Raw genomic sequence first — 23675 nt, 5'->3', positions numbered from 1 at the left:
TGGGGCTGTTAGAATGAAAACTGCCCACAGGGGTGGAAATAAGCCACCGACAGGAATACTCGCACGGTGCATCGCAGGTGTTTATTGCTGACTTGGGAGTCTCTGCCTGTGCATTGATGAAAGCAACTCTTTGTTCCCAGGTATTGTAACCACTGGATCTACCATGGTAGAACACAATTACTATGTGTCTGCCTATAGAGTTCTGTACAGTGACGATGGGCAGAAATGGACTGTTTACAGAGAGCCTGGTGTGGAGCAGGACAAGGTAAAGTGGGCCTTGGCTGGAGTTACGGAAGCTCGCTAGTTCATACTTACATATGTTCATAGCATGTCTTACACTGCTCTCTTCTGGGTATTCTAGGTACTGTTTGTTACTGTCTTCACCTTATAAATAGGCTTAGAAAACTGTTGGTGATTCCAGGTCTTTGTGATTATATAAGTACTGATTTTTGTTACTGAATTTTTATCTAAATATTTTGGCTACTAGAGTAAGAACTTCTAAACAGTTACATTCCGTTTCTTGTCTTTCTAAAGTTTCTGACTTCCTTCTCAGATTTCAACTACAGACAAGAAGGGAGGGCGTTAGAGCCAAAAGCTAAAGAACACTGAAGATGGAAAGGCCATTGTGAGGTTACCTCACTGTCTGTGTCAGTAAAAATCAGATTTTCCTAATTTCTGTGATACTTAGACAGTTCCGTCTTAGCAAAAGATTGTGGAGATACTGGAACTGGCCAAGCAGGTGAGAAAATGGAAGAGGAGGTAGAAGTGTCTCCCCGGGTGTTTGTCCCACTCCCTGGTTTCTGGGCTGTGATCATTGAGAGAATCTTTAAGAGGAGGAATCTCTAGCCCCAAGGAAGGTGAAGATGGCATTTTCTCTCAGTGAGATGTGCAGTGTTTCCCTTTAGTTCTTCTCCCCATGCGTATTTCATAATCCCTGGAGGCAACCTCACAGTGGCCCTGGTGCTCTGGTCTTTTTCTTTTCTTTTCTTTTCACCTCTCCATGACTTAGCTTGGAAATTTCGTATTTTTTTGTCTTTCTATTGTCTTTTTTCTGCAGTATCTTATCTGTTAAACCCATCTAATGCATTTTTAGCTCCAGTACTGTATTTTCCCTTCTTTATTTTCATCTTGAGTTTTAAATTTTTCTTCCATGTCTTTCTTCATAGGTACATGGAACATTGAGCATATTAACTCTTTTGGTGTGCTTATCCAGTAATTCTATCCTACATATCACAATGCCATTATGCCATTGATTGCTGCTGGATGCTTTTATTATCATAATCCTTTATATGTGTTTGAGCTTTATTGTGGGATGCAATTAAGCTGTCAGAAAACAGTTGTTTTTTTTTTCTATTCAGGTCTTGACTTTTAAAAATTGCTAGGCAATGAGCAGCTTTGGGTTCTAACTTGCCAGACACCATTGAGACAATGTCACATGCATTATGAGACTTCTCCATTGTGTGCACTAGCGATATAGAGTATTTTGAGGCCTGTGTCATTTTAAGATTGTTTACTGGCCCTGGGGTTCTTTCTCTGACTCTAAGCTGTGTCTTCGCTTATGATGAGGGCTTAAGGGAAATCCCCTTGCACAGCCGACTAATCTTTATCTAGCTCGTCCATTCCTGCTGCCATTACTCTGTTCCTTTCCAGCTTCCTGCTCTATTAAACTCTACGCCAGGAATTGTAGATATCTGCTGGCCTCAAGGTCTCTCACTCTGTCTGCGCCACCAATAGAGCAGCCGGTTCCATACGGAATACTCTTGCCCTGTAACCTGGAGATTCACCAGTCGGCACCTATGAGCAGGGCTCGCCTTGTCTGTTTTCCTTCTCTGTGGTTCTTCCTTACCCTCTGCTTCCTGCTGCCCAGTGTCTTGAGTCCGTAATGCACTTTCCCATTTTCTCAGTTGTTTATGGCTGAGGTCCAGCTCCTGTCACTCAATTACAGACAGCAGAGAACGTCTTACATTGATTTGCATCAAACAGCACTCTTTCTCCTCACTGAAATCTGTTGTGCTCTCTTCTTGGGTAATCGATGTGTTTGTTTTCACACATCTTTTAAGTCTGCATACATACAGAGCCTACATTTGCTTTTATTTCCAGAAAACATAATCAGTATATCTCCTAAACTTTCATAATCTATTGCTTCCATTATATTACACATCTTTGTGTGTGTTTGTGGGGGGGGATGAGAGAGTGTGTGAGAGATAATGCCCCATATGACAGACTCCGTGAGTAGACTTTTATTTCTGCTTTTTACGGGTGGCGTCTTACAAACCTCCCTGTGCACCAGATTCTCAGTAAATGTTGGTAGATCAACTGTAGAATTTTGCTTTTGAGGCAGGGTCTCATATAGCCCAGCCTAGTTTTGTCCCGAAATGGTGCTTCAGTTAATTCCTGTTCCCTAATAACAAAACTGCAGTTTCTGCCTTTGTTCTATTTCAGAGCAGTATCTGAGGAAATCATAGAAGTTTACAGACGTGGAGGTTATTGGATGCTCAGAGCAAACCCTATAGAATATTATAGATCTTAATGTATCTTTAAAAGTATATAATTTAGTTACCTGTGGATGGGCCCAGAAGACATGGTTATCATACTTGGGCTGGCGTGTCTAGTATGTGCATGTTCTCACCTTAGGTTATAATAGAATGGACCTCATTGATTTGGCATGAGGGGAAAGCAAGGCCCTGCTAAGCTAGTACAGCCCTGTGGTTAAGGTAGAGGACTCAGTCATGTCAGCTCCCTGCTGCTGGCCACTGTTATTCTATGAGTCATGCTTTCTGTGCCCTGCCTTGGGAGTCATTTATGGCAAGTACATGAAAATTCTTTATAAATAAGAGTCAGCTCTTATTTATATAGAGTATAAAATACTTTTGCTTGAAAGGAATGAGCTGTCACTTTAAATCATGTTTTTACTTAAAGATGGTTTATGTAATACATTTTTAGCTGTTTAGTTACAGTCACCATATAGACGGGAACACTGTTTCGGTTATTGCTACTTCCTATGAGCAACAAGTACTGAACTGGGTTGTGATCTGTGGCATGCCATAATATAGTAGGTCCAGCAGGTGGAGGTATAGGCTTGTTTACGTCTGCCAGTCTGCGTTCAGGTCCAGCCTAGGGGGAGATAGTGCATGAGTGAACAGTGCGACCAGGCCCTCGTATGGTCGGCTCATTTTCACTTTCAAAGTAGAATCAATATGTTTAAATAATTATTAATTCCACAGGGACTGGGGCTGATAGTTTGTTGCTGCATTTGAAACTTCTCCCAGACTGCCGGGTTAGCACTCCTGTTCAGCCAGCCTAAAGCATGTTTATAGTTGGTGTGTTAGTGTTTCCCTCAAATTAGCCCCAGTGGAAAACTGCAGCTTCTGAATAACTGTTCCTCCAGTTTGTAATGAAGTCATTTTCTGAGCAGTCTGTTCTGTTGTCATACTTTACAGATGTTGTTGAACATGCTTAAGTGGAGCAGTCCAGTTCTGGTCTCTCTTGATGTAAAATACCAATTTTTGTTATTTTTTAAAGATATTTCAAGGAAACAAAGATTATGACAAGGATGTTCGTAATAACTTTTTGCCACCAATTATTGCACGTTTCATTAGAGTGAACCCTGTCCAGTGGCAACAGAAAATTGCCCTGAAAGTGGAACTACTCGGATGTCAGTTTACTCTCAAAGGTAAAGAGTCAGCGCGCACAGCAGTGGTCTGCACTGCTTCCCCTTCTGCATTTCCCGCTGCACCGGCCCTTAGTAACTGCACACATGGGATACTGTGGCTTTCCGTTCGTGTCCACAGACATCATGGCCAGTAATGGCCCTCTCTGTCACTTCAGCTGGATACCGTTCTTTGTATTGGAAACCTGTTGGTCTCCTTTCTCTAGTAGGAATTGCTCATTTGTTTTCCTGACCATCAGTTTAAAACTACAAATTAAAAGGCAGCATTATATTTTGACTCTAGTCTTAAAGACTCATCTTCAGCTTTTGTGTGATGAGATATGTACACTGGAGATTTGAGCAGCAGCCTTAGCATAAGTAACTTTGATTTTCAACTAATTAAAAACTGTAATAATTCCCTCAATATTTTATAACATTTAATGTTATATATTCTTTTGTTTTTTTTATTTTGTTTCTCAAGTCAAGGTTTCTCTATGTAATAACCCTGGCTGTCCTGGAACTTACCTTGTAGACCAGGCTAGCCTCGAACTCAGAGATCTTCCTGTCTCTGCCTCCCAAGTGCTGGGATTAAAGGCCACTGTCACCTGGCTGTTATTTGCTCTTATGTCCTATGAAACTACCACTGTGCCTGACGTAGTTGGCTGCCTATACATACTTATTAAATGCACTAAAGATGGCACATATTGAACTATTGCTATGGAGTCCAACAGTATTCTGTTCCCCTGTATTCTCCAAAGGTTGTTTATTAATAAATATTTAAAAGCTGGAAAGTCTTAGCTTTTCTACATTTAATGTAGAGTTTATCCATCTGGATTCTGAGATTTAAAATTGCTCTTCAGAATTGATTTAGGAATTGATGACCTGATCATTTAATGTTAGTCTTTTTAAACTATTATTCTTTAAAAGTATTATGTATAAACATTTCTGAACCATTTTTAAGGCCGTCTTCCAAAGCTTACTCAGCCTCCTCCACCTCGGAACAGCAATAACCTCAAGAACACAACAGCTCATCCCAAACTAGGTAAAGGTATGCCTGCTTTTAATATGTGAGTTTCATATGCCCTGGATTTATGACATAATGTCCTATAAATATATCTAAAACATTATAAAAATTAACTTACCTTAATCAAGTTGCTAATGATAAAAAAATAAAGATTTCTCCAAACTTTTTTCAAGGTCGTGCCCCTAAATTTACTCAAGTACTTCAACCTCGAAGTAGGAATGACCTTCCTGCACAGACAGCACAGACAACTGCCACTCCTGATATAAAAAATACGACCGTAACTCCCAATGTAACCAAAGGTAGGCAGACCAGGCGCAATTCGGTCACCTCGTGGGGGTTTCTTGTCTTCAACTCAGGGTTTCCAGCTTACTGACTTTTCCTATAGTTTTGCAGCTCATCCAAGAAAAAAATAAATAAATATAAACTTCTCTCCTTAGGGAAAAATCCGCATGTTCTTTGGTCAGAACAGAACCTAGGTCTGTTCTCTGGTACGTGTAAGCCTGATACTCAGCTGTTGTGCTGGGCTGTTCTGTAGGCTTCCCCTTATGACCCCCATCAACTAAACACATGATTCTCAAGCTCAGAAACTTATTACTTCTAGAAATTATTAAGCCACAGCAGCAAGCAAGCATTTTTACCCATATTATGTGTTAAATTACAAATGGGAGAGTTGATAGAGGCAAGAAAAAAAACACAGAACTTTTGAGTAGAAACAAATGCTTTTTTAAAAAATATTTCAAGTAGCATTCTAATCTAAAAAATAAAAGCCCTCTGCATTCTATACATTTGTAATTTGGGGGGTTTGTTCCTGATTATTCATTCAAGCATTAGAATTACTTCTAAATTGTATGACGGTGATGAGTACAGTGTTAAAATGTATAAACCACTATGATTCTTTCTACTCATTGAGAAGAAAAATGTACATTAAATTCAAAAACTAAGGCACCAGTGTCACAGGAGAATCACTGCCAGTGCTAACTGGTGAAAACCGCTCATTTTCAGCAAAGTGTGGAAGGAAAGTGTCACTAGGGACCTGCTAGTTCCTGTCTCCTTAATAAAGATGCGAGGCTCTAGGGTGGTTTTTGTACCGCATGAGAAGGAAGCAGAGGGCAGTGAGCTGTGACTCTCCACAGCTGCAGAGTCAGGGAGCTGGGGGAGAGGAAAAGAGAAAGTTAGCAAGCAGGGTGAGCAGCTGTGGGGGAGAGGAGGAGCCGGCCTCAAAGACTGAGAAACACCCCACCCCACCGCACCCCACCCCACCCCTTCCCTCCGGGGCGGGGACACACAGAACATCCGAGAGAGACAGAGACAGAGAGACAGAGAAAGAAGGAAAAGCATGCTTAGCACCAGGCTGTGGTTCTGGGTTCAGAGGATCCAGGACTGACCTCATGTCTCCACACCGAGGGTTTTACCAGGTCACTTGGTTAGAAATAAAAGTAGAAAGACCGTTTATGAAGAAAGAAACCACATGTCCGGAGTGCAAGTGGGGTTGGTGAGTTGAACGAAGGAAAGCCTCAAAACTGTTGGGGCACCCGGCGTGCAGCCCTTATAGGACCTCGAACTGTGCCCACCTGCTGTTGGTGCCACCGGCTTTTCTCACGCATTCTCTGCTTGTATATGAAACCTCGTGTGGGAAAAGCTTCCAGCGTTGGTGTGGTCGGTTTCTTTAGTCTTGATGCTCCCTTCTCCAGTCAGGACACTCTGGCCACTGGAAGGCACTTCTTCCACAGTAGCGTCCCACCAGCCCCTTTCTAGAATTAATAACTACTTCCATTTTCTAAAAATCTGCTTAAATTCAGCTTATTTTCTCCAGCTTTCCATCCATGAGCTTCTTGCCTGACTTCATCTCCCTCATAGTATAGGAAAAGCTAGTCAAAAACCAGAGTTCTCTGAGCAAACAGAGCTGAGCATACCCAGCTTCCAGGTAATAATGCAGATGTACAATGTTTTGTTCAAGACTAAGCTAAATTGTTTGTGCTTGCATAAGAAGACAAAAGCATCTCAGATGCGTTCCTCAGACTCTGTCCACCTTTTCTGTAAGATAGGGTCTCCTGGTCTGGAACTTGCTGGCCAGCAGGCCTCCCAGATATGCCTGTCTCTGCCTCCTCCACGCTGGAATTACAAGCACATGCCAACACTCCTACCTTTTTTGTGTTTTTAACATGGTTTCTGGAGACTGAATTCAAGACCTTGTCTTGACAAGGCTGCTACTTCATTATTCCTGCGTCTAGGCAGATGTCTTAATGTCTGGGTTTTAATCAGACTGGTCACGTGAGCCTTATGACACTCCCGCCAGCTCTAAAAACAGGAAGGAAAAGGCTTATTCATCTTTCTGATTTCTGAGTGCTTCCTGGCCTCGGTCATGATTTTATTTCATCTACTGCTCCTGCTCCTCTTTCTCTTCCTGCACTTAATTTCATGGAGAAAATCATATCATGGTCAGATACTTCCAGTGAGCTCTTCCGTTTGTTCTCTATGAAAACTATTTTAAATACTCCCCATATTCTCAAATGCTTGATCAAGAGCTTTTTCACTCACAGCCCCCTTTATCCCCTCCAACTTTTCAAGGCAGAAACCATGAAAAGGAAAATCCCTTTTGGGGGAGCCTGCACACTTACTCCGCTCTATGCTCTGTCTAAGGCACTGATAAAGGAAGTCTTTTGTGCTACCCAGGATGAAACCCTTCCCCTGGACCTGGACCCAGGCATCTGCTTCCTAAGTACCTGACGTTATTCCACCCTCCCCTGCTGCTCCCTTCTGTGGTGTGTTCTTTCCCTCTTGGATACAGTATGGTGGAGGGTAAAGGAGAAGCTACGGGTTAGACAGTGTCCGCTGACCCTCAGTGACCTGTCAGCACGTGCTGCCCTGTCCTGCTCACTGGCAGAAGAGGAAAGAATTACTATTCCAAGTAGCTATGAGCAGACCGTTTTCCATGGGATGAGATGAGGAGAGAAGGTGGTGTCTAAGTCCCTGCCCACTCCAGCATTGAGTGTGTTTCTGACTGTTTATGTACAGATAGCTTTCTGTGCTTGCCTGCACTGTAACCTGGCCACAGCTACAGATGTTTATTATAACATCATTTTTGGAACACAGATATTCACTGGATATTCAGATTTCTTCCAGTTTTCACTCTTCTGGGCATCTTTGAAGATGTATCTTTGACTTGATGTCTTCCCAAGAATAAACTCTTAATGTAGAATAGCCGTTCTTAATAGGTTCTTAGATATGCTGCCTCAAAAGACCAATCAGAAATACTGTATTTATATTCTTTCTCATCAACAAACCTGCTCCCCGCTGTCCTTTCCAACAAATATGCATTCTTTTTTTAATGGCCTCCAGTGCCGTAAGCAAAAGTAGCACCTTGTCTTGGTTTTCACTAGCAGTTCTTTGCATCTGAGGCTTCTTTGTATTTTCTGTATGGGTTGGTAATTGACCATGAACTTGTTTTTGCGTGGTTTTGACCTGTGTCTTATAACATACACTCTACTATGTATGCACAAGATGCTTTTCTGGTTTATCATTTGTCTTTCAACTTTTGGTAATTTAAAATCTATGCTGCATCTATTTCAGACATGTGCAGAGATAGAGGTGGAGGTGGCCTGGGGGGCATGCTGAAGGACATGTTCACAAGCCTGTGTCACCCATTGGTGGCCAGCCTTGTTTCATAAATGATAGTTAAGATTAAGTGTTGCTATGCGAAGCCTCAGCTTCTATTTCTTTTCTGTGGTGATCTCTGCTTCACTGTTAATGTGATTGTTCTGTTTCATGGCTTCAGATGTCGCACTGGCTGCCGTTCTTGTTCCTGTGCTGGTCATGGCTCTCACCACGCTCATCCTCATTTTAGTGTGCACGTGGCATTGGAGAAACAGGTCAGTACCGAGCTTCTTTCCATGATTGATCCTGGGAGACACGCAGTGATGGGGAACATACCCTATCTATAAAATAATGGAAGTCCAGTAAAGTTCACCTGTTCATCTCCAAGGACAGTTAGTGCCTGTGCAGCTCCAATGGTAAATGAGGTCTGCGCTGTCTCTGTTGAACTATACATTAAGATGAACATACAGCTATTTGGCAACACTGAAGAAATTAGACTCACTGGTCTCTCCAACATGTTTAGCAGAGTTGGCTTACCAAAATAACAAACACTCATGTTTGGTGAGTGCCATATAAATGAAGTACTGGGAAGACCATGAGAGTCAGCCTGAAACCCTCTCTTCAGGAAGGGCAGCTTCACATTTTGCTTAAAGAAATAGGATCTACCCAGATAAAAGAAAGTAGATGTCTTAATGCTCAGTTTGCAAGAAAAACAGGTGGTTTGTAAATCAGTTTCCTTGTAGTTCTGGAGGCTGAGAACTGGAATCTGAGGTGCTGGCAGATGAGTGGCTAGCAAGAGACCCCTTTGTGGTTCAGACAGTAGAGGGATGAACAAGCTCCCTTCAGCCTTTCCTAGGGATACTGATTCCAATGCAGTCATGACCTGATTCCTCCTAGAACCCCTCTTCCCAACACCATCACCATGTGGGGTTAGGATTCTAACATCTGAATCCTGGAGAGACACAGGCATTGGGTCTTATCACAGTTAATAGTCCAAACTGGGCGGGTTGTTTAAGTAAGACAGTAGGCAGGATAAGCACTGAGTCATCTATGAGCCTGGCATGGGGTGTACCGATGTAACTGTGGAGGTGCACTCTGAGCTTGGATCACGAAGGGCTTTCGGGTTTTGTTCTATAGATTAGAAAAGTATTTCGTGTTGAGGGAATGGTTATAGTCAGATGGCTGTAGAAAATGGCAGAGTTTGTGAAGTCTGGGTCAGGTGAATAGTAGAGAGGTGAGAAGAGGCATTCACATGAAAATTGAAGCCAGTTGGTCAGGCAGGTGTGCAGCCCAGCACTTGTTTTACAGCGTGTCAGAAGGATGCAGGATGTTGGCTTTTGGAGTTTGACTAGTAGTGATGCCATGAGTTAACAGCAGGAGGGACAGGCTTGATAGAGAAAGATGATGACTTCCTTTAGTCATCAATTCAACAATAACTGTGTTTGAATATTTGCTTGTGACGTTGTGCCAAGTATTGACCCCGTGCTAGAAGATCTGTACATCCTAGCAGGCAACATAAGTGGCTTGAGCTCTTCAGGATCTTAAACAACAAATCACACAGCTATGTGTGTCCTCATTGTAAAGCAGAATAATTTCTGCTTTCCCGATGGCCTGCCTGTAAACACTAACTTGCGTTTGATTAGATTTGTATGTTTTTCTATCAGTTGCCTTTCATTTGCTAGGCTTTCTCTGTAAACGGCTCTAAGTAGTAATTCTTTTTTTGTTTTTTATAATATTTTTATTAATTGAGAATTGCTAATTACATTGTGATTATACTCACCCCCACAATTCCTCCCAGATCCACCCTCCCCTGATTCCATACCACCCAACTTTGTGTTCTCACCTATCCAACTTAATCAGTGTTTGTCTACGCTTGGGTGTGTGGTCATCCACCTACTAGGGGCAACGCCCTTGAAGAAAAGTAATTAATTCTCCCGCTTCAGGTAGCTTTTAGTTATCAACAACTCTTTAGAGGGGGTGGAAATTCATGACCACATCCCTTCTGTTTGCTGGAATTTGATCTCTTGATCTTTACATTTGTATATTGTGTGAGCAGATACACACACACCATGCTGCACGCGTGGGAGCCTGTTTTTCTCTGTGCACCTGTGGTTCCAGGGTTCACAATCAGGTCCCCAGGCTTGATGGCAAGCCCCTCTTCCTGTGGAAACATCTCCGCAGCCCAAGTGAGATTGTCCCTTGTATCAGGAGATGTCCTTTCACTGCCGATTTCCTTCTGTAAAGGGCTCTCAGTAAACAGTGATTCTTAGCAGAGACCAGTTCTCCTGGTGAGGCCGAATGAGAACTCTGAGGTCGGGACTAGGCTGGGAATGGTCTTATTCATGGCACCTGTGCCCTTTTCTTCCTCCCAGACTCTGTAGAACCTTCCAGGCCTGCAGAAACATTCTCCTCCCTCCGCCAGTCACTGCTAGTGATAGCAGTGTTTGCTAGGATTGGGTGAGGACAGCTATACAGTTAAGAGTATGAGAGACTCAAAATTTATCTGTGCCAAAGAACCACATGCTCCTGACTAATAACTGGTATCTGTGTTACCCTTTGGGAGATTTTTACTAGGGGATTCACTGTTTTCTAAATTTTGTTTTCAGAAAGAAAAAAACTGAAGGCACCTATGACTTACCGCACTGGGATCGGGCAGGTAACTTGTGAGCTTAGCTTCTTCGTCCAGTCAGAGAGGAATCTTTCCTCTGCTGGGTATAGTGGAGGAAAGATGTTCTCAGCCCTTAGTGATGATGCCACAGTTAGAAGCTAACATGCTCTCCTGGAGTAGAGAGATGGCTCAGTGGTTAAGAGCACTGGCTGCTCTCCCAGAGGACCCAGGTTCAATTCCCAGCACCCACATGTTGATTCATAACTGTCTGTAACTCCAGCTCCAGAGATTCTGGAACTCTCATGCAGACATACATGCATATAAAACACCAATGCACATGAAATAAAAATAAATAAGTTATTAGAAAAAAATTAACATGCTCCCACCATCTGGTTTGTAAAGTGATTAAAGGGAAAATGTAAATTTCTTGCAACACCCATCGTTATCTTTTCCTCTGAAAAGTTGGTCTTTTCCTGTGATTATTTTTCTTGAGGAGACCAGCCAGGCAGTGTTAATCCCAGCACTTGGAGGCAGAGGCTAGTGGATCTCTGTGGGTTCAAGGCCATCCTGATGTACAAAGAGAGTTCCAGGATAATCAAGACTACAGAGAAACCGTATCTCAAAAACAATTCCCCCCCCCCAAAAAAAAACAAAAACAAACAAGACCCGGAGTCCTAGGAATAGTGCATGTATGTGAGTCTGCCATGTTGCTCACCAGTAGGATCAGTTCTTTAAGAACCCCTGAAGGCCTTAGTCATCTGAATTCCTAAAAGTTCCCTTCGGCCAATGCCATGATTAGAGTATAGCAGGCCACTGGCTAAACAGTCCAGCCCAGGGACAGCTAAAAAGTGAGAGGTTCTGAGAAAAACTTTTTAAAAACACCGAGGTGGCCCTGTCTGCCCATGGATTAGTAGTGATTTGTTTCTGCATGCACATTGGGTAGAGACTGCTGCTAGGCATTCTGTCAGCACAGTCACCACAAATATGAACCTGGTTTCTATAGAACTGGTCTCTGTAAGTAACACTTGGTCCCTGGCTTACAATCACAATGAAGGTTGGTGGAAAGGCGTGAAACAGTTTCTCCCTGCCAAATCCGTGGAACATGAGGAGACGCCAGTTCGCTACAGCAATAGTGAAGTTAGCCACCTGAGCCCGAGAGAAGTCACCACAGTGCTCCAGGCTGACTCTGCAGGTGAGACTAGGGACACTTACGCTTAAGAAAAATCTGTGTTCTGGGGCTGGAGAAACAGATCAGCACTTAAGAGCACTTGTGGTTCTTGCCGAGGACCTGAGTTCCATTCCCAATATCCACACAGTGGCTCACAACCATCTGTAACTCTAGTTCTGGGTGATCAGACTCCTTCTGACCTCTGTAGGCACCAGGCACACACATGGTACACAGACATGCGTGTAGGCAAACATTCATGCACATAAAATTTTAAGATAAACTATGTTCTGAAGGTTTACTTTTTCAAATGATAACCTTGAGAGAACAAATCATTTCTGCTTAGATATTTTGTTCATAAAGACCCTGGGTATTCTGTTAGCCTGGGGGGTTGGTTTGCTAGACCGATAAATAGGCAAGCCCAGGTCTCAGTGAGAGACAAGGTGTACAGCTCATAAGGAATAATACCCACTGTTGACCTCTTACCTCCGTATGGACAAATGAATGCCAATACGCAAAATAATAAAAGGTCAGGAAAAGCTGAGAGACAGGGGGCCAGAGAGACGGCTCAGTGGTTAAGAGCATTGCCTGCTCTTCCAAAGGACCCGAGTTCGATTCCCAGCAACCACATGGTGGCTCACAACCATCTGTAAAGAGGTCTGGCGCCCTCTTCCGGCCTTCAGGCATACACACAGACAGAAAATTGTATACATAATAAATAAATAAAATATTTTTTAAAAAAAGCTGAGAGACAGCGCATCCTGCTGTCCTTGTACATGTCCATTCTAAGCATTTCCCGATAGTTTCAAAGGGAAGAAGAGGTGATGTTTCCTGAGACTAATACTTACTCCATTAAGAAAACACTACTTCTGTGCAGGTACTGCTTGTGAGTCTAAAGAACAAATGCTTGATGCAAAAGGATAGAAATGAAGCCTTCTGTTGTGTCAGGTTACTACTGTGAGGTACTGGATAACACTCATTTTTCAGCTGTTCCCTGTGGGTGGGGTTTCTATAGCTTTACATTGATAAAGACAACAGTGCTGTGATGTAAGCTGTGGCTTTGGTGCAACCAGTAGCTGTCACCTTAAAGTATGTACTCTGTTTTCATCAGATAAGCATCTCCTTGTGTCTTGTACAACAGAATATGCACAACCCCTCGTGGGAGGAGTCGTGGGCACGCTCCATCAGAGATCCACCTTTAAACCTGAGGAAGGGAAAGAAGCAGGCTACGCAGACCTGGATCCCTACAACTCTCCAGTACAGGAAGTGTACCATGCCTATGCAGAACCGCTGCCCATCACGGGGCCTGAGTACGCAACCCCGATTGTCATGGACATGTCAGGGCACCCCACAGCCTCAGTTGGTCTGCCCTCCACGTCTACTTTCAAAACGGCAGGGAACCAACCTCCTCCCACTTTAGTGGGAACTTACAACACACTTCTCTCCCGGACTGACAGCTGCTCCTCGGGCCAGGCTCAGTATGACACCCCGAAAGGTGGGAAGCCAGCCACTGCCCCAGAGGAACTGGTGTACCAGGTGCCACAGAGCACCCAGGAAATATCAGGAGCAAGAAGGGATGAGAAGCGTGATGCTTTGAAAGAAATCCTTTGAAAGTGGTGCTGTTTTTGACGAAGCATCCATTTAAAGCACATGGCTTTTTAATCTGTAGTGTAGCGATAGTAGAATGTATTATGTATCTGTCACTGACGTGGATAGGGGAATGTGGTGACCGAGGTACAAGAAACTACTTACCTTGCCATCTTGCTTTAAAGGTGTTACTGTGTGGCACAGTTCCTGCTTGCCCGTTACATTTCAAACATCCTGTTTGTTACTACTGTAAAACACTATTTTTAATACCGAAAAGGCTCCCTATAATGCACTTCAAAGAACCTGAGAATCACTGAGTATTTATTACCAATGCTGCAGGTACATTAATGAACTTGAGATGGTTCCGTAAGCCTTGCTGGCAATAATGCATGGTACTGTTCTTGAAATTATCAAATGGCTTGAAATTCTCCCTTTGTGAAAGGTAGGTACTATCATGTTCTCCTCTTTCAACCCTGTATTCCTGTCCGCAATCTTTTCTCCTCAACAGCGGTCCATAACCATCGTCATAGTTGCAGGCGTGTGCACTGCTCTGTATTTCCCAAGGAAGATGCATAGCTGGAGCACCCAGCCTTGCAGTACGCTGGGTGACTGACTTCTCCTTTGGTAACACTCTTTTAACACCAGGTGGCTCAGGACCTGGTCTCGCCTCTGCTCATCCCACCCAGGACCATTTGTGGCCTCGCTCTATCCTGTGTTTATAAATGCTGGTGGTCCTTTCAGTAGGCAGTCTTTAGGTCTTCTTCCCATGGAAATGGGGGAGAAGCCACTTGGTCCCTCCACTCCCCTCTGCAGAGATATATAAAAATTGAAGGGAGACTAAACTTAATTAACCTCCTTGGTTTTATTTACACACAAACCCAAATACAAAAATTTTCTCTAAGTCCCAAGGTATTTTATAATTTTAATCATAGTTTGTTTCTATTTTCTTCAGTAAACTATTACAAGAAAAAGAAAACCAGTATGAACCAGACCTGATGGCTCAGGCCTGCAGTCCTAAGACCTGGGCGGCTGAGGCATGAGGATCCCAAGTTCAATACTTTGAAGTCTAAGTTCAGGATGAACCCAGGCTACTCATAAAATCCTGTCTCAAAACAAGAAAGGGGCAGGGATATGTCTTAGTGGTTTGTGCTTGCCTACAGTAAGTGTGAGGCCCTAGATTCAGTCCTAGTACTAAAAGAGAAAAGAGGGTCAACATGCATTCTTCAGTTCTGTGTAATTCTGTGGAGAGAGGCCCGCGTAATCCTTTGTGTCAGACCTGGTTGACCAGTGTCATCACTTCTGAACTGACACGATTCTCCCCAGCAGCTTGTCACTGTTTGGCATAACCTGCCCAGACTCGTGTCAGATAGGGTTGATTAGATATTGTAATGGGTTAGCCTTCAGTGCAGAAACCACCTTCTCATATCTGTAGGCTGGCAAGATAACTGAAGAAGCCCATCACATGTAGACATAAAATTCCGTATCCCTGTCCACAAACCTGTTGGTTGGCTTAGTTGTAAAGTATATCAGGCCATCAGGTCCTAGTCTTTTTCCTCAGCTTATACCATCCAGGTTCTGCATTGCCAAACTTTACTAAATTTGGATAGTGGTAGACAGTATTTACTCTGCTCCCTTCCACAAGTACATCAGTATTTTAAAACATTGCTTCAGAAACAGAGTTGTCTGTTTCTGCAGGTTCCCTGCCTCTGCCCCTCATATGATTTTGTTGTTTTTTTATTGTAATTTGCCTTTTGTTTTGCGGACTTTGAGGCACAATTTCACTCATTGAAAAATCAATGCATATTTTGTTTCAAGGTAATGAAGCAAAAAGCACAGATATTGAACTTGTACTGAAACATTTGAGAATGTGTAAAGCACACGGTGCAGTTGTCCCCTTTCAGGTGGGAGCAAAGTAAACCATTTGCTGTTTTATTTTTATTCATGCTTAGTAGGCAGAGTATAGTTTTCTTGGAGTCCAATTCCCATTGGAAGCTTTAAGAGAGACATTTTGAAGATGAAGTCATTTTCCCAAAGAAGCTTGCTATTTTGTGTAACTGTGTCTCGGATCATTTTCCCCAGAACGTTTTTAAAATAAAGCGAGGCCATGTTCTCGTATGATGCATATTGTAAGACTTGATTCATATTGCCACTGTGCTGTCTTCAGCTCTACCAATGGTTTTCATAAAATCCTGGTTATTTTTATATATTTTTTTTTTACTTTGCAGATGAGCTGAGCCTAATTCAAATGATTTTCTCTGGTTTTGTATTTTTGTTTATGTAATATAGATTGTTTTTGGTTCTCAGTCACTTACATGTCTGATACAGAGCTTTGGAAGACAATCAAGTAAAATGTGAAAGGAACCTTTTCTTGACCAAACTCTTGATTTTTTTTTTAATTGTTAGCTTGAAATACTCAATACTTAAGTCACTGTGGTTTTATTCAGTTTTCCTTTTCCTGATAATACAATTATAGAAATATATAGACAGCAGTGTGGCAAGTGTGGCCTTTGGAGGTTTCAGAAAATTATACTGACTTGGCTGTTACTTGATCTTTGGAACCAGCACAGATAAAGATGTTAATTCTGGTTTGCATTTTATTAAATGCTGTTTGTAGATCCAGATAGTCCCTGTTGAATGTGCCAGGTCTAGTCCAGTTATTTAATTCATGTTTCACTGTTTGCACTTTGCATTGAACAATGGGTTTATTCGCTGTTCACTTAGAGAATTTATACAGTCATGACGGTTATGATGTGTTCTACGTGTGTGCTTCTCCTCTCCCTGTCCCAGCGACAAAGCATTAAATATGGTTGTGGCCACAGAGCTGTGGTCAGGGATTGAGCGAGAGCTTCTTTGCCTTGGCTCCACATTGTCACCTGGGGAGTAGAGAACTAAAGCAGACAAGCCCACTAGAAAGAACCCAGAGACCATGAGGGACACCGATGGTGTCCAGACCCTCTGTGTAGGGGCTGTTAATTCTGCCTTTTGGTTTTGAACTTGAAAAGTCCCTAAACTGCAAACCTAGGGGGTTGGGTGGTTAGAGAGTTAGAGAATGTTTAAGTTGACTATGGCACCAATTCTTATGTAGTCCAGCCTGTGTGTATTTTCCCTTGTTTTCCACTTTTGGCACTGGGAATGGTAAAAATAAAACATGTATTGCAATACAGAGGAAGTGAAAATGGCTTGACTGTCTGTCAGTTATATTCTCCCAGAATGTATTTTCTTACCTCGGCATGTACTGTAGTCACTTGATATTTGTATATGTTGCTAGAATTTAGGCTGTTGGAAATAGTGAGATTCTAATGTGTTTTTAATAAATTATATATGTGTGTCTTGCTCAGATTATTTGGATTAAATAAAACAACCTTTTACATCATACTCCACAAAATGCCAGATTTCTCAGCATTGACATCACATTTTTATGACCAAGATTATAGTGCTTAAAGCATCATTTCAAAATGCTCCCGTTGTTCTTTCTCCTTTGCTCCCCGTCACCTTCTCTGCCGCCAGCTCCCCGCTGACATACCATGAACATGAACCTGGGCAGCCCAGCTCCCTGTGGCCATGCAGTGAGAGGGAAACACCTCATAAACACATGGAGTCTTCTAGTGCCCAGCTTCCACCTCTGAGTTATGAAGCTGGGCACTGTTCCAGTATGAGGGAGCCTCACTATCCATCCAACACAAACTGGTTTTCAATATTTCATTCCTCCTTTTCCTGGTACTGAACTCTTCACGTGTACTCTCTTTAGAGAGGCAAGTTAGTTGCCAGTACCACTTACATTTCCAGTAATGCATGCTGCTCCAAAGACAGTGACTGTTGTTCTCTTATTAATTTTAATAATTTAATATTTTTTTAAAAAAATGTTTTTTTCTTTTAATTTAAAAAAATGATGCTGTAGTGTACAGTGGTACACAAATGTAATCCCAGAACTTGGGAAGATGAGGCAAGAACCCAAGTTCTCAAGGCCAGCCTAGGCTACATAGTAAGAACGTGCCTCATCCCACCCCCCACAAAAAAAAAAAATCTCAGGATGCTCATCAAGGTGAGAGTGCTCATCTTAGCATATATAAGAAAAGACTGATTTACTCCCTAACACTGCAAGTTATTACTAGTTTACTTAATTGCATGGGGAACTTAATTAAACCACTATGAACACCACACCATGGACTTCCAAAACCAAGAGGTTCTAGTTTCCTGCACCTGGCCCCCAGTCATATGGCAGGAATAACAAATAATAAATAATTTGATGGACATGTGACCATCAAAACTAGTGACATCAGCTAAATCACCTAGAAGTCTAAGATGAAGGGACTACAAAAAGGTATTTTAAAACACCAGCTTGTTTTAAACAACAGTCAAAACTTTAAATAGTTCCCTGATATCATAACTAAAAGGTTTGTTTTGTATTTCATAAATACATTCACAGAAATTAAGCTGGTGGTTATAAATCACCAGGCATCAACAGACAATACATATAATAATTTGATGAGTTCATTCAACATATTTAAAAATAAACTAAAATTTTCAGTACAAAAATAAAACTAATACTATTTAGCGTCATCCTTTGAATCTGTATGGTCAATCTTGAGTCAAGTTGATTACCATATTTTTCTCTATAATTCTCTTTAAAAAGAGATGCTCTGCAGTCACATTGTGATATGCATTCTGAAAAAGAAAATGAAATAGGATTGTCTTCAGGAAAATGATTACGCTTCGAACAAATGTTGAGCTTTTCCCTCCAGCTCTAGCTTAAACATTTGTCTCATGTTAAAAGAACAAAAGACAGCAGTAAAATTCATCATGAGTGTCATTTCCTGAGCTGGGGTATTCAGAGGCTGTTTAACAGGGCAGATTTCATGAGCTGTTGCAATATACTTTAGAGCAAATGACCCACTTCAAATTTTTAAACATAACATTTTTGTGTCATTTATGGTGTATCATTAATCTTAAGAACTCTCAACAGTAGGAAACACCTTCTCATTCAGAACTGAACCCTCAGGATCAAGTCCACCAGCATCAGTGTCTGATAGAGAGGATCATGGCCTGGTAAAGAGATCTGCCACTTAGTCACCATGAAGTCTTTCATAGGGTTCCATGTTTCTAGACCACCTGTCTACTTAACTAAAAGTTAAGTAGTTAATTACTATGACCATAGTGATGATTTGGTGAATTCATGTGTCTCAAACACACCAGCTAATTATATTTAAATAATGTAAAAAGGAAATCTCAAGACTCTGTCCCTATTGGGGTTTGATGAAACAGCAGTCACTGGGGCTATCCAAAGAATCTGAGATCTACAAGTTAGAAACTCCTGCTATAGTAAAATGACCTCTGGACCAGGATCCTGGATTCAGCATTTGAAAGCTCAAAGGTGTGCAAGGGGACACATGGGTGAATGGGGACAAAACTCAGTGAGTAAAGTACTTGAAATGACCAGAGTTCTACCTCCAGCACATATGTAAAAAGCCAGGTGTGGTGGCGTACACTTGTGATCCCAGCTGTGGCTAGGTAATGACAGGCTGATCCCTGGGACTGGCAAGTCACTGCTTAGTAAATTCTGTACCAGTGAGAGTATTAAAGAAACAAGGAGAGTTGCTCAGCCTAGATATAGTAGGGAGGGCCTTGGACCTTCTCCAAAGCAATGTGCCTTACCCTCTCTGAAGACAAGATAGAGGGTAAGTGGAGGGAATAGGAGGAGAGGAGGGAGTGGGAACTGGGATTGGCATGTATAATGAAAAAAGATAGTTTTCCTTTTAAATAAAAAAATAAAGCTAAAATAAAAAGGAAAACAAGGTTGAGGAGTAACACATCACATTGCCCCGTAGCCCCCAGAGACACCCATACATGTGTACACCTACAAACATGATGAACACATTACACACAGTTCTTAAAGTATGCGTTTTCTAAACAGTAAAAAAGAAAAATTACCTTGTTCATCAAAGACATGGTGGCATTCCCATAGTAGTGTAAAGGACTGTTTGGGTTGTTAACGTTGTACTTGAAACCAGCAAGGTGAACTTCACTGCATATGTGAAATGCCAGTGTGAGAGCAATAATTCCTGTCGTGGGGTGTTTGGGTTTCTAAGAAGAAATCAGTAACTTAAAAATACAAATAAGCTACATTCTTCCCAGACATACCTAGTCTGATGAAAATGGATTTCTAAACATTAAAAAGAGAAATAGTTAAGTCATCATTATATCCTAAGACTCAAGCCCCAAAGAGTACACAGTACTCTTAAAAAGAACATACACTGTGGCTAGTATCTTAGGAAGTCTCTAAAATACAGCTGCAGTTTTAGCATAGAGAGCAGTTGTGAATTGAAGAGTATCCTGCTGTGGTTGTTTGATCAGAAACAAAACATCGTAACATGAGTGCAGTTGCTATGGAAAAGGCAAAACCTTAGGAGAATTGAGACTCTCAATAAAATGTCAGGATGCTCCGTTTACTCTGGCCTCATGATCAACACTGCCCCTTTCTCTTCCCAGCCTTTGAGATATGAGTACTCTAACACACTCCCACAATGGTTGCTACCTTCAGTATGTGTAGGACCTTTCAAACCTGAGCTAAGAGTCTCTTCTTCCTAAGTGGCATACCTCCGCTATTTCGTGTAGCATGAAGCTGACTAACACAGAGTGCTTGAGACAATTCTCTCTACTCTGAAAAGCTACTTCCTTGTCCTAAAGCTATTCTGCACACAGGGCTGCTGGGTACCCACCAGTCATGCTGGCCTTGCTGTAAAACTCTGAAGATGAGGTCGTAAGAAAGGAATTATTGAGCCTTTGGAAAAAGAATCTATGAAGACCACACAAGCACAAACACACCCTCCCCACTTTATTTTGCAACCTGTAAAACATCTGGTAATATCATCTGGTGTTTAATTTCTGCACACAGTTGTAGTCCTAACACAATGCCATCTAAACCATGGTCCCTAGTTTCCAAAAGCTCTAATGTCCCTCAGTCCCCTTCGCTAGGTCTTTAGTTCAAAACTAGGTGATGAAACATACATACCTGATCCTTGGGGAAAACTTCGGGAAAATGAAGCAGGTGATGAGCTGCTTCTCTGATAATGTACGGATCTAATATTCTGATTTGGTGTAGCTTATAGATCAAGTTTAAGGCTGGCTTCTTCCAAAAACCATTAGTGTTCTGAAATAAAGGACACAGAAAATGGGATGTTGTGAATACATTTTTTCTTTAAGGGGAAATACTGAAAGTAATTGGAACCAAATAGTTTTGCCAACTTACTATATTGGTACCACTCATTATTTCCCAGAGCCACCTTAAATCCTGTGGCTTAAAGACAATGAGAACTGCCGTGGTATTGGGATCATTGTGAGTGGGATCTGAAAAGACAGACTCTGGATAAAAAAGCCTGAAGGTTGTCCTTCTCCCAACATCCTCTTCATGTCCTAAAACAGGACCATTATTCATTCTGCGGATAGTAAGACAACAATATATACAGGATGAGCCATTTTTGTCTGGTCCTGAGGCTTCAGAATTGAATGAGCATCAGTCATGATTCCTGCACTCAGAAGCACCGAGACAACTGAAAAATATTTTACAGTGATGACCAGGGAGATGATTCCTTCATGAGACAGTCGTCTGTGTTCGAAAACTAATTACGGCGTCATTACAGGACTAAAAGAAATGAGACTACAAAACCACAGAATTACTATAGTTAGAAGAGACCTTGAGGGATAATCACACAAACTGACCTTGGATTTGTAATTAATGGCCATGAATTCCTGAGAAAGTTATATGCCTATAAGCTATATAACCCAAAACTATATGGATGTGCACCCATGTGACTGATGAGCCTGAAGAACCATGTAAGTTAGTGTGGAGACCCACTGAAACTGTTCTGGGGCTCAAAAGGTGGCTCAGTGGTTAAGAGCATTTGCTCTTCTTCCAGAGGACCGGAGTTCGGTCCCCAGCACTGATATATGCTGGTTTCACAACCATTCCTAAATCCAGTTCTAAAGGATCCATTCCCCTCTTCTGGTCTCCAAGGGCAACAGGCACAAACATTCTAAAATTAACTATATAAAAATTCTGTATCACACTGAGCACAATTAGACAAATTCCTTTGGCTAGTGAACTATAAACAGTAAAAAGATCTACTGTTGGATCAGTGTATGCTTAAGGCCAGTGTTAGACAATCACTGTTTGTGCACACAGTATAAAGGCATTATATGAAAAAGGAATGTTTTGTTTCCAAAACAATGTCCCCTGAGAGGATAAATAGCGTTTTACCCTTTTGCCACCAACTCTGTGTAATACAAGACACTTGCAATGGCTTTCAAAAATGTCCCCATGGTGTTCCCTACAAAGGCTTGCTGAGGTTCTAAAAATTATCAGAGTTAAACATCTGTAAGTGGGAAAGAGGAGAAATCCAATTGTTTTATAAATTACTACAGCTCCTTCAAAATGGGTAATAAACAGGAAGTAAGATGACCTTGCTATGCAGAAATCAGCTTGCAACCCAGACAGTCTCCAGGTACACTGCAAGGTCTTCCCAGTATGTGGTCTGGTCACCATTTACAATGGCTGCTTGAAGCTATCCCTAACATACCCGGGGCAATGGGTGGATTAGGGAAGGGGGACACAGACAGGGAGAGAATTTTACCCAGATAACAACCTTAGCTCCCCTTCCATTCTGACAGCAGAGATAGAAAAGTCGCCCCTCCCCCATGCTATGATTAAGGAACTATTGGTAGCTGTAACAATTGCATAGGTCTCCTTTCCATTACAGAAAACGAATCACCCTTGAACTCTTGACCCCGGGGCCTCTTTTTATCCCACCAGCTTCACTACTCAACTACTTTAACCTTATGCCTTCTTAGATTCTGCAACCACCTCAAGGGCCCAGTTCATTTTCAACTGCTCAGAAGATTTCTCAACAGTTGACCATACTGGTTTCTCCAGCTCATCTTTCATTCTCTCCTCAATTCATTCCAGCTGGGCTTCTTGCCATCTCCTGCCTGAAGCTTTTGGTCAAGGGTGACAGTGATTGCTGGGCAGACAATCCAGCTGGCCCCCGTCTGCCCTTGCACAGCTTTTCATCACAATTGGACCCAACTGATCTCTTTTCTGAAACACTTCGCCTTCCGATTGGCAACTGTGGTCACCCCGTTTTCTTCATGCCTCACCAGTAGATCACGCTACATCTTAAGAGCTGCAAACATCAGTGCCAGACCCTCTCACATGTCTGCCCAGCTTGCCCAAGAGCAGAGGTTCTCAGCCTATGGGTCGAACAACCCTTTCACGGGGGTTGTATACCAGATGGTCTGCATATCAAATATTTACTCTGATTCATAACAGTAGAAAACTACAGTTATGAAGTAGCAACAAAAGAAGTTGATGGTTGGGGGAAGGGGGCACTATAACATGACTAACTATTAAACTGTTTCACCAAGCCCTTGGTTTAAATACAGCTCTTAAGACAGTCACTATTGAAAAGTTTTACCTCTTTATGTGACTGGCAACTTCCCTACTAATATCTCAAAGATAACACAGCAATACAGAAATTTTTATTTTCTTCCAAACCTGAGCCTAAACTTGTTTCCCAAACTTGCTATATAATGAATGCTGTAACTCCCCAGCCAATCAACGGAGCTGAAAAAGGCCAGAGGGCCCTTGCTTCCTCTATTTGCAGTACTTGATCTAATGAAGCAGTAAATCCTGATACCCCTTTTCCGTAACCCCGTTCTTGTCTGCCACTTCCCCTCTTCCCGTCAATGACAATTTTACCCATGCATCTACTGCCTCAATACAGCAACTTCTCTTGACGCTTCCTACCATGGCTTGTCCCTCGTGGTCCATAGTCTGCTGCAGCCAGAACTTTCCAGACACAAACGTATTTCCTGCAGCTCCTATCTAAAATGCTTCAAAAGCTCCTAAAGGACTTAAATTAGCATAAAATTTTCTCACAAAACTCAAGTCCAAATGGATTAAAGACCTCAATATCAGTCCGAACACACTGAACCTGATAGAAGAGAAAGTGGGAAGTACTCTACAACACATGGGCACAGGAGATCACTTCCTACG

General features: G+C 42.1%; 2 protein-coding genes across 8 annotated transcripts in view; one reads left to right on the top strand and one right to left on the bottom strand.

The window, feature by feature from the left end:
• Dcbld2 (discoidin, CUB and LCCL domain containing 2) overlaps positions 1–16788 on the top strand; it is a 64820-nt gene extending 48032 nt beyond the window's left edge. Inside the window, exons 9-16 of one of the 3 annotated variants that reach the window (XM_005344937.2) lie at positions 141–265; positions 3523–3673; positions 4611–4691; positions 4847–4972; positions 8449–8542; positions 10874–10923; positions 11930–12067; positions 13182–16788. In XM_005344937.2, the coding sequence (XP_005344994.1) occupies positions 141–265; positions 3523–3673; positions 4611–4691; positions 4847–4972; positions 8449–8542; positions 10874–10923; positions 11930–12067; positions 13182–13651 (1235 nt within the window). In that variant the 3' untranslated portion in view covers positions 13652–16788. Of the gene's footprint in view, positions 1–140; positions 266–3522; positions 3674–4610; positions 4698–4846; positions 4973–8448; positions 8543–10873; positions 10924–11929; positions 12068–13181 lie in introns of all 3 variants that reach the window. The other 2 variants (XM_005344936.2, XM_026785826.1) reach the window with 2 other exon arrangements.
• Positions 16316–23675, bottom strand: part of St3gal6 (ST3 beta-galactoside alpha-2,3-sialyltransferase 6) — a 58911-nt gene continuing 51551 nt past the window's right edge. For all 5 annotated transcript variants that reach the window (XM_005344935.3, XM_026785836.1, XM_026785829.1 and 2 more), the window contains 4 exons: positions 20874–21060; positions 20637–20774; positions 19556–19708; positions 16316–18292 (listed from right to left, as the gene is read on the bottom strand). In XM_005344935.3, coding sequence (XP_005344992.1) covers positions 18206–18292; positions 19556–19708; positions 20637–20774; positions 20874–21060 — 565 coding nt within the window. In that variant the 3' untranslated portion in view covers positions 16316–18205. The remainder of the gene's footprint in view (positions 18293–19555; positions 19709–20636; positions 20775–20873; positions 21061–23675) is intronic.

This window comes from Microtus ochrogaster, chromosome 2 (genome assembly GCF_000317375.1).
Source record: "Microtus ochrogaster isolate Prairie Vole_2 chromosome 2, MicOch1.0, whole genome shotgun sequence".
Classification (NCBI taxonomy): Eukaryota; Metazoa; Chordata; class Mammalia; order Rodentia; family Cricetidae; genus Microtus; species Microtus ochrogaster.
This window is presented reverse-complemented; position numbering and strand designations above follow the sequence as displayed.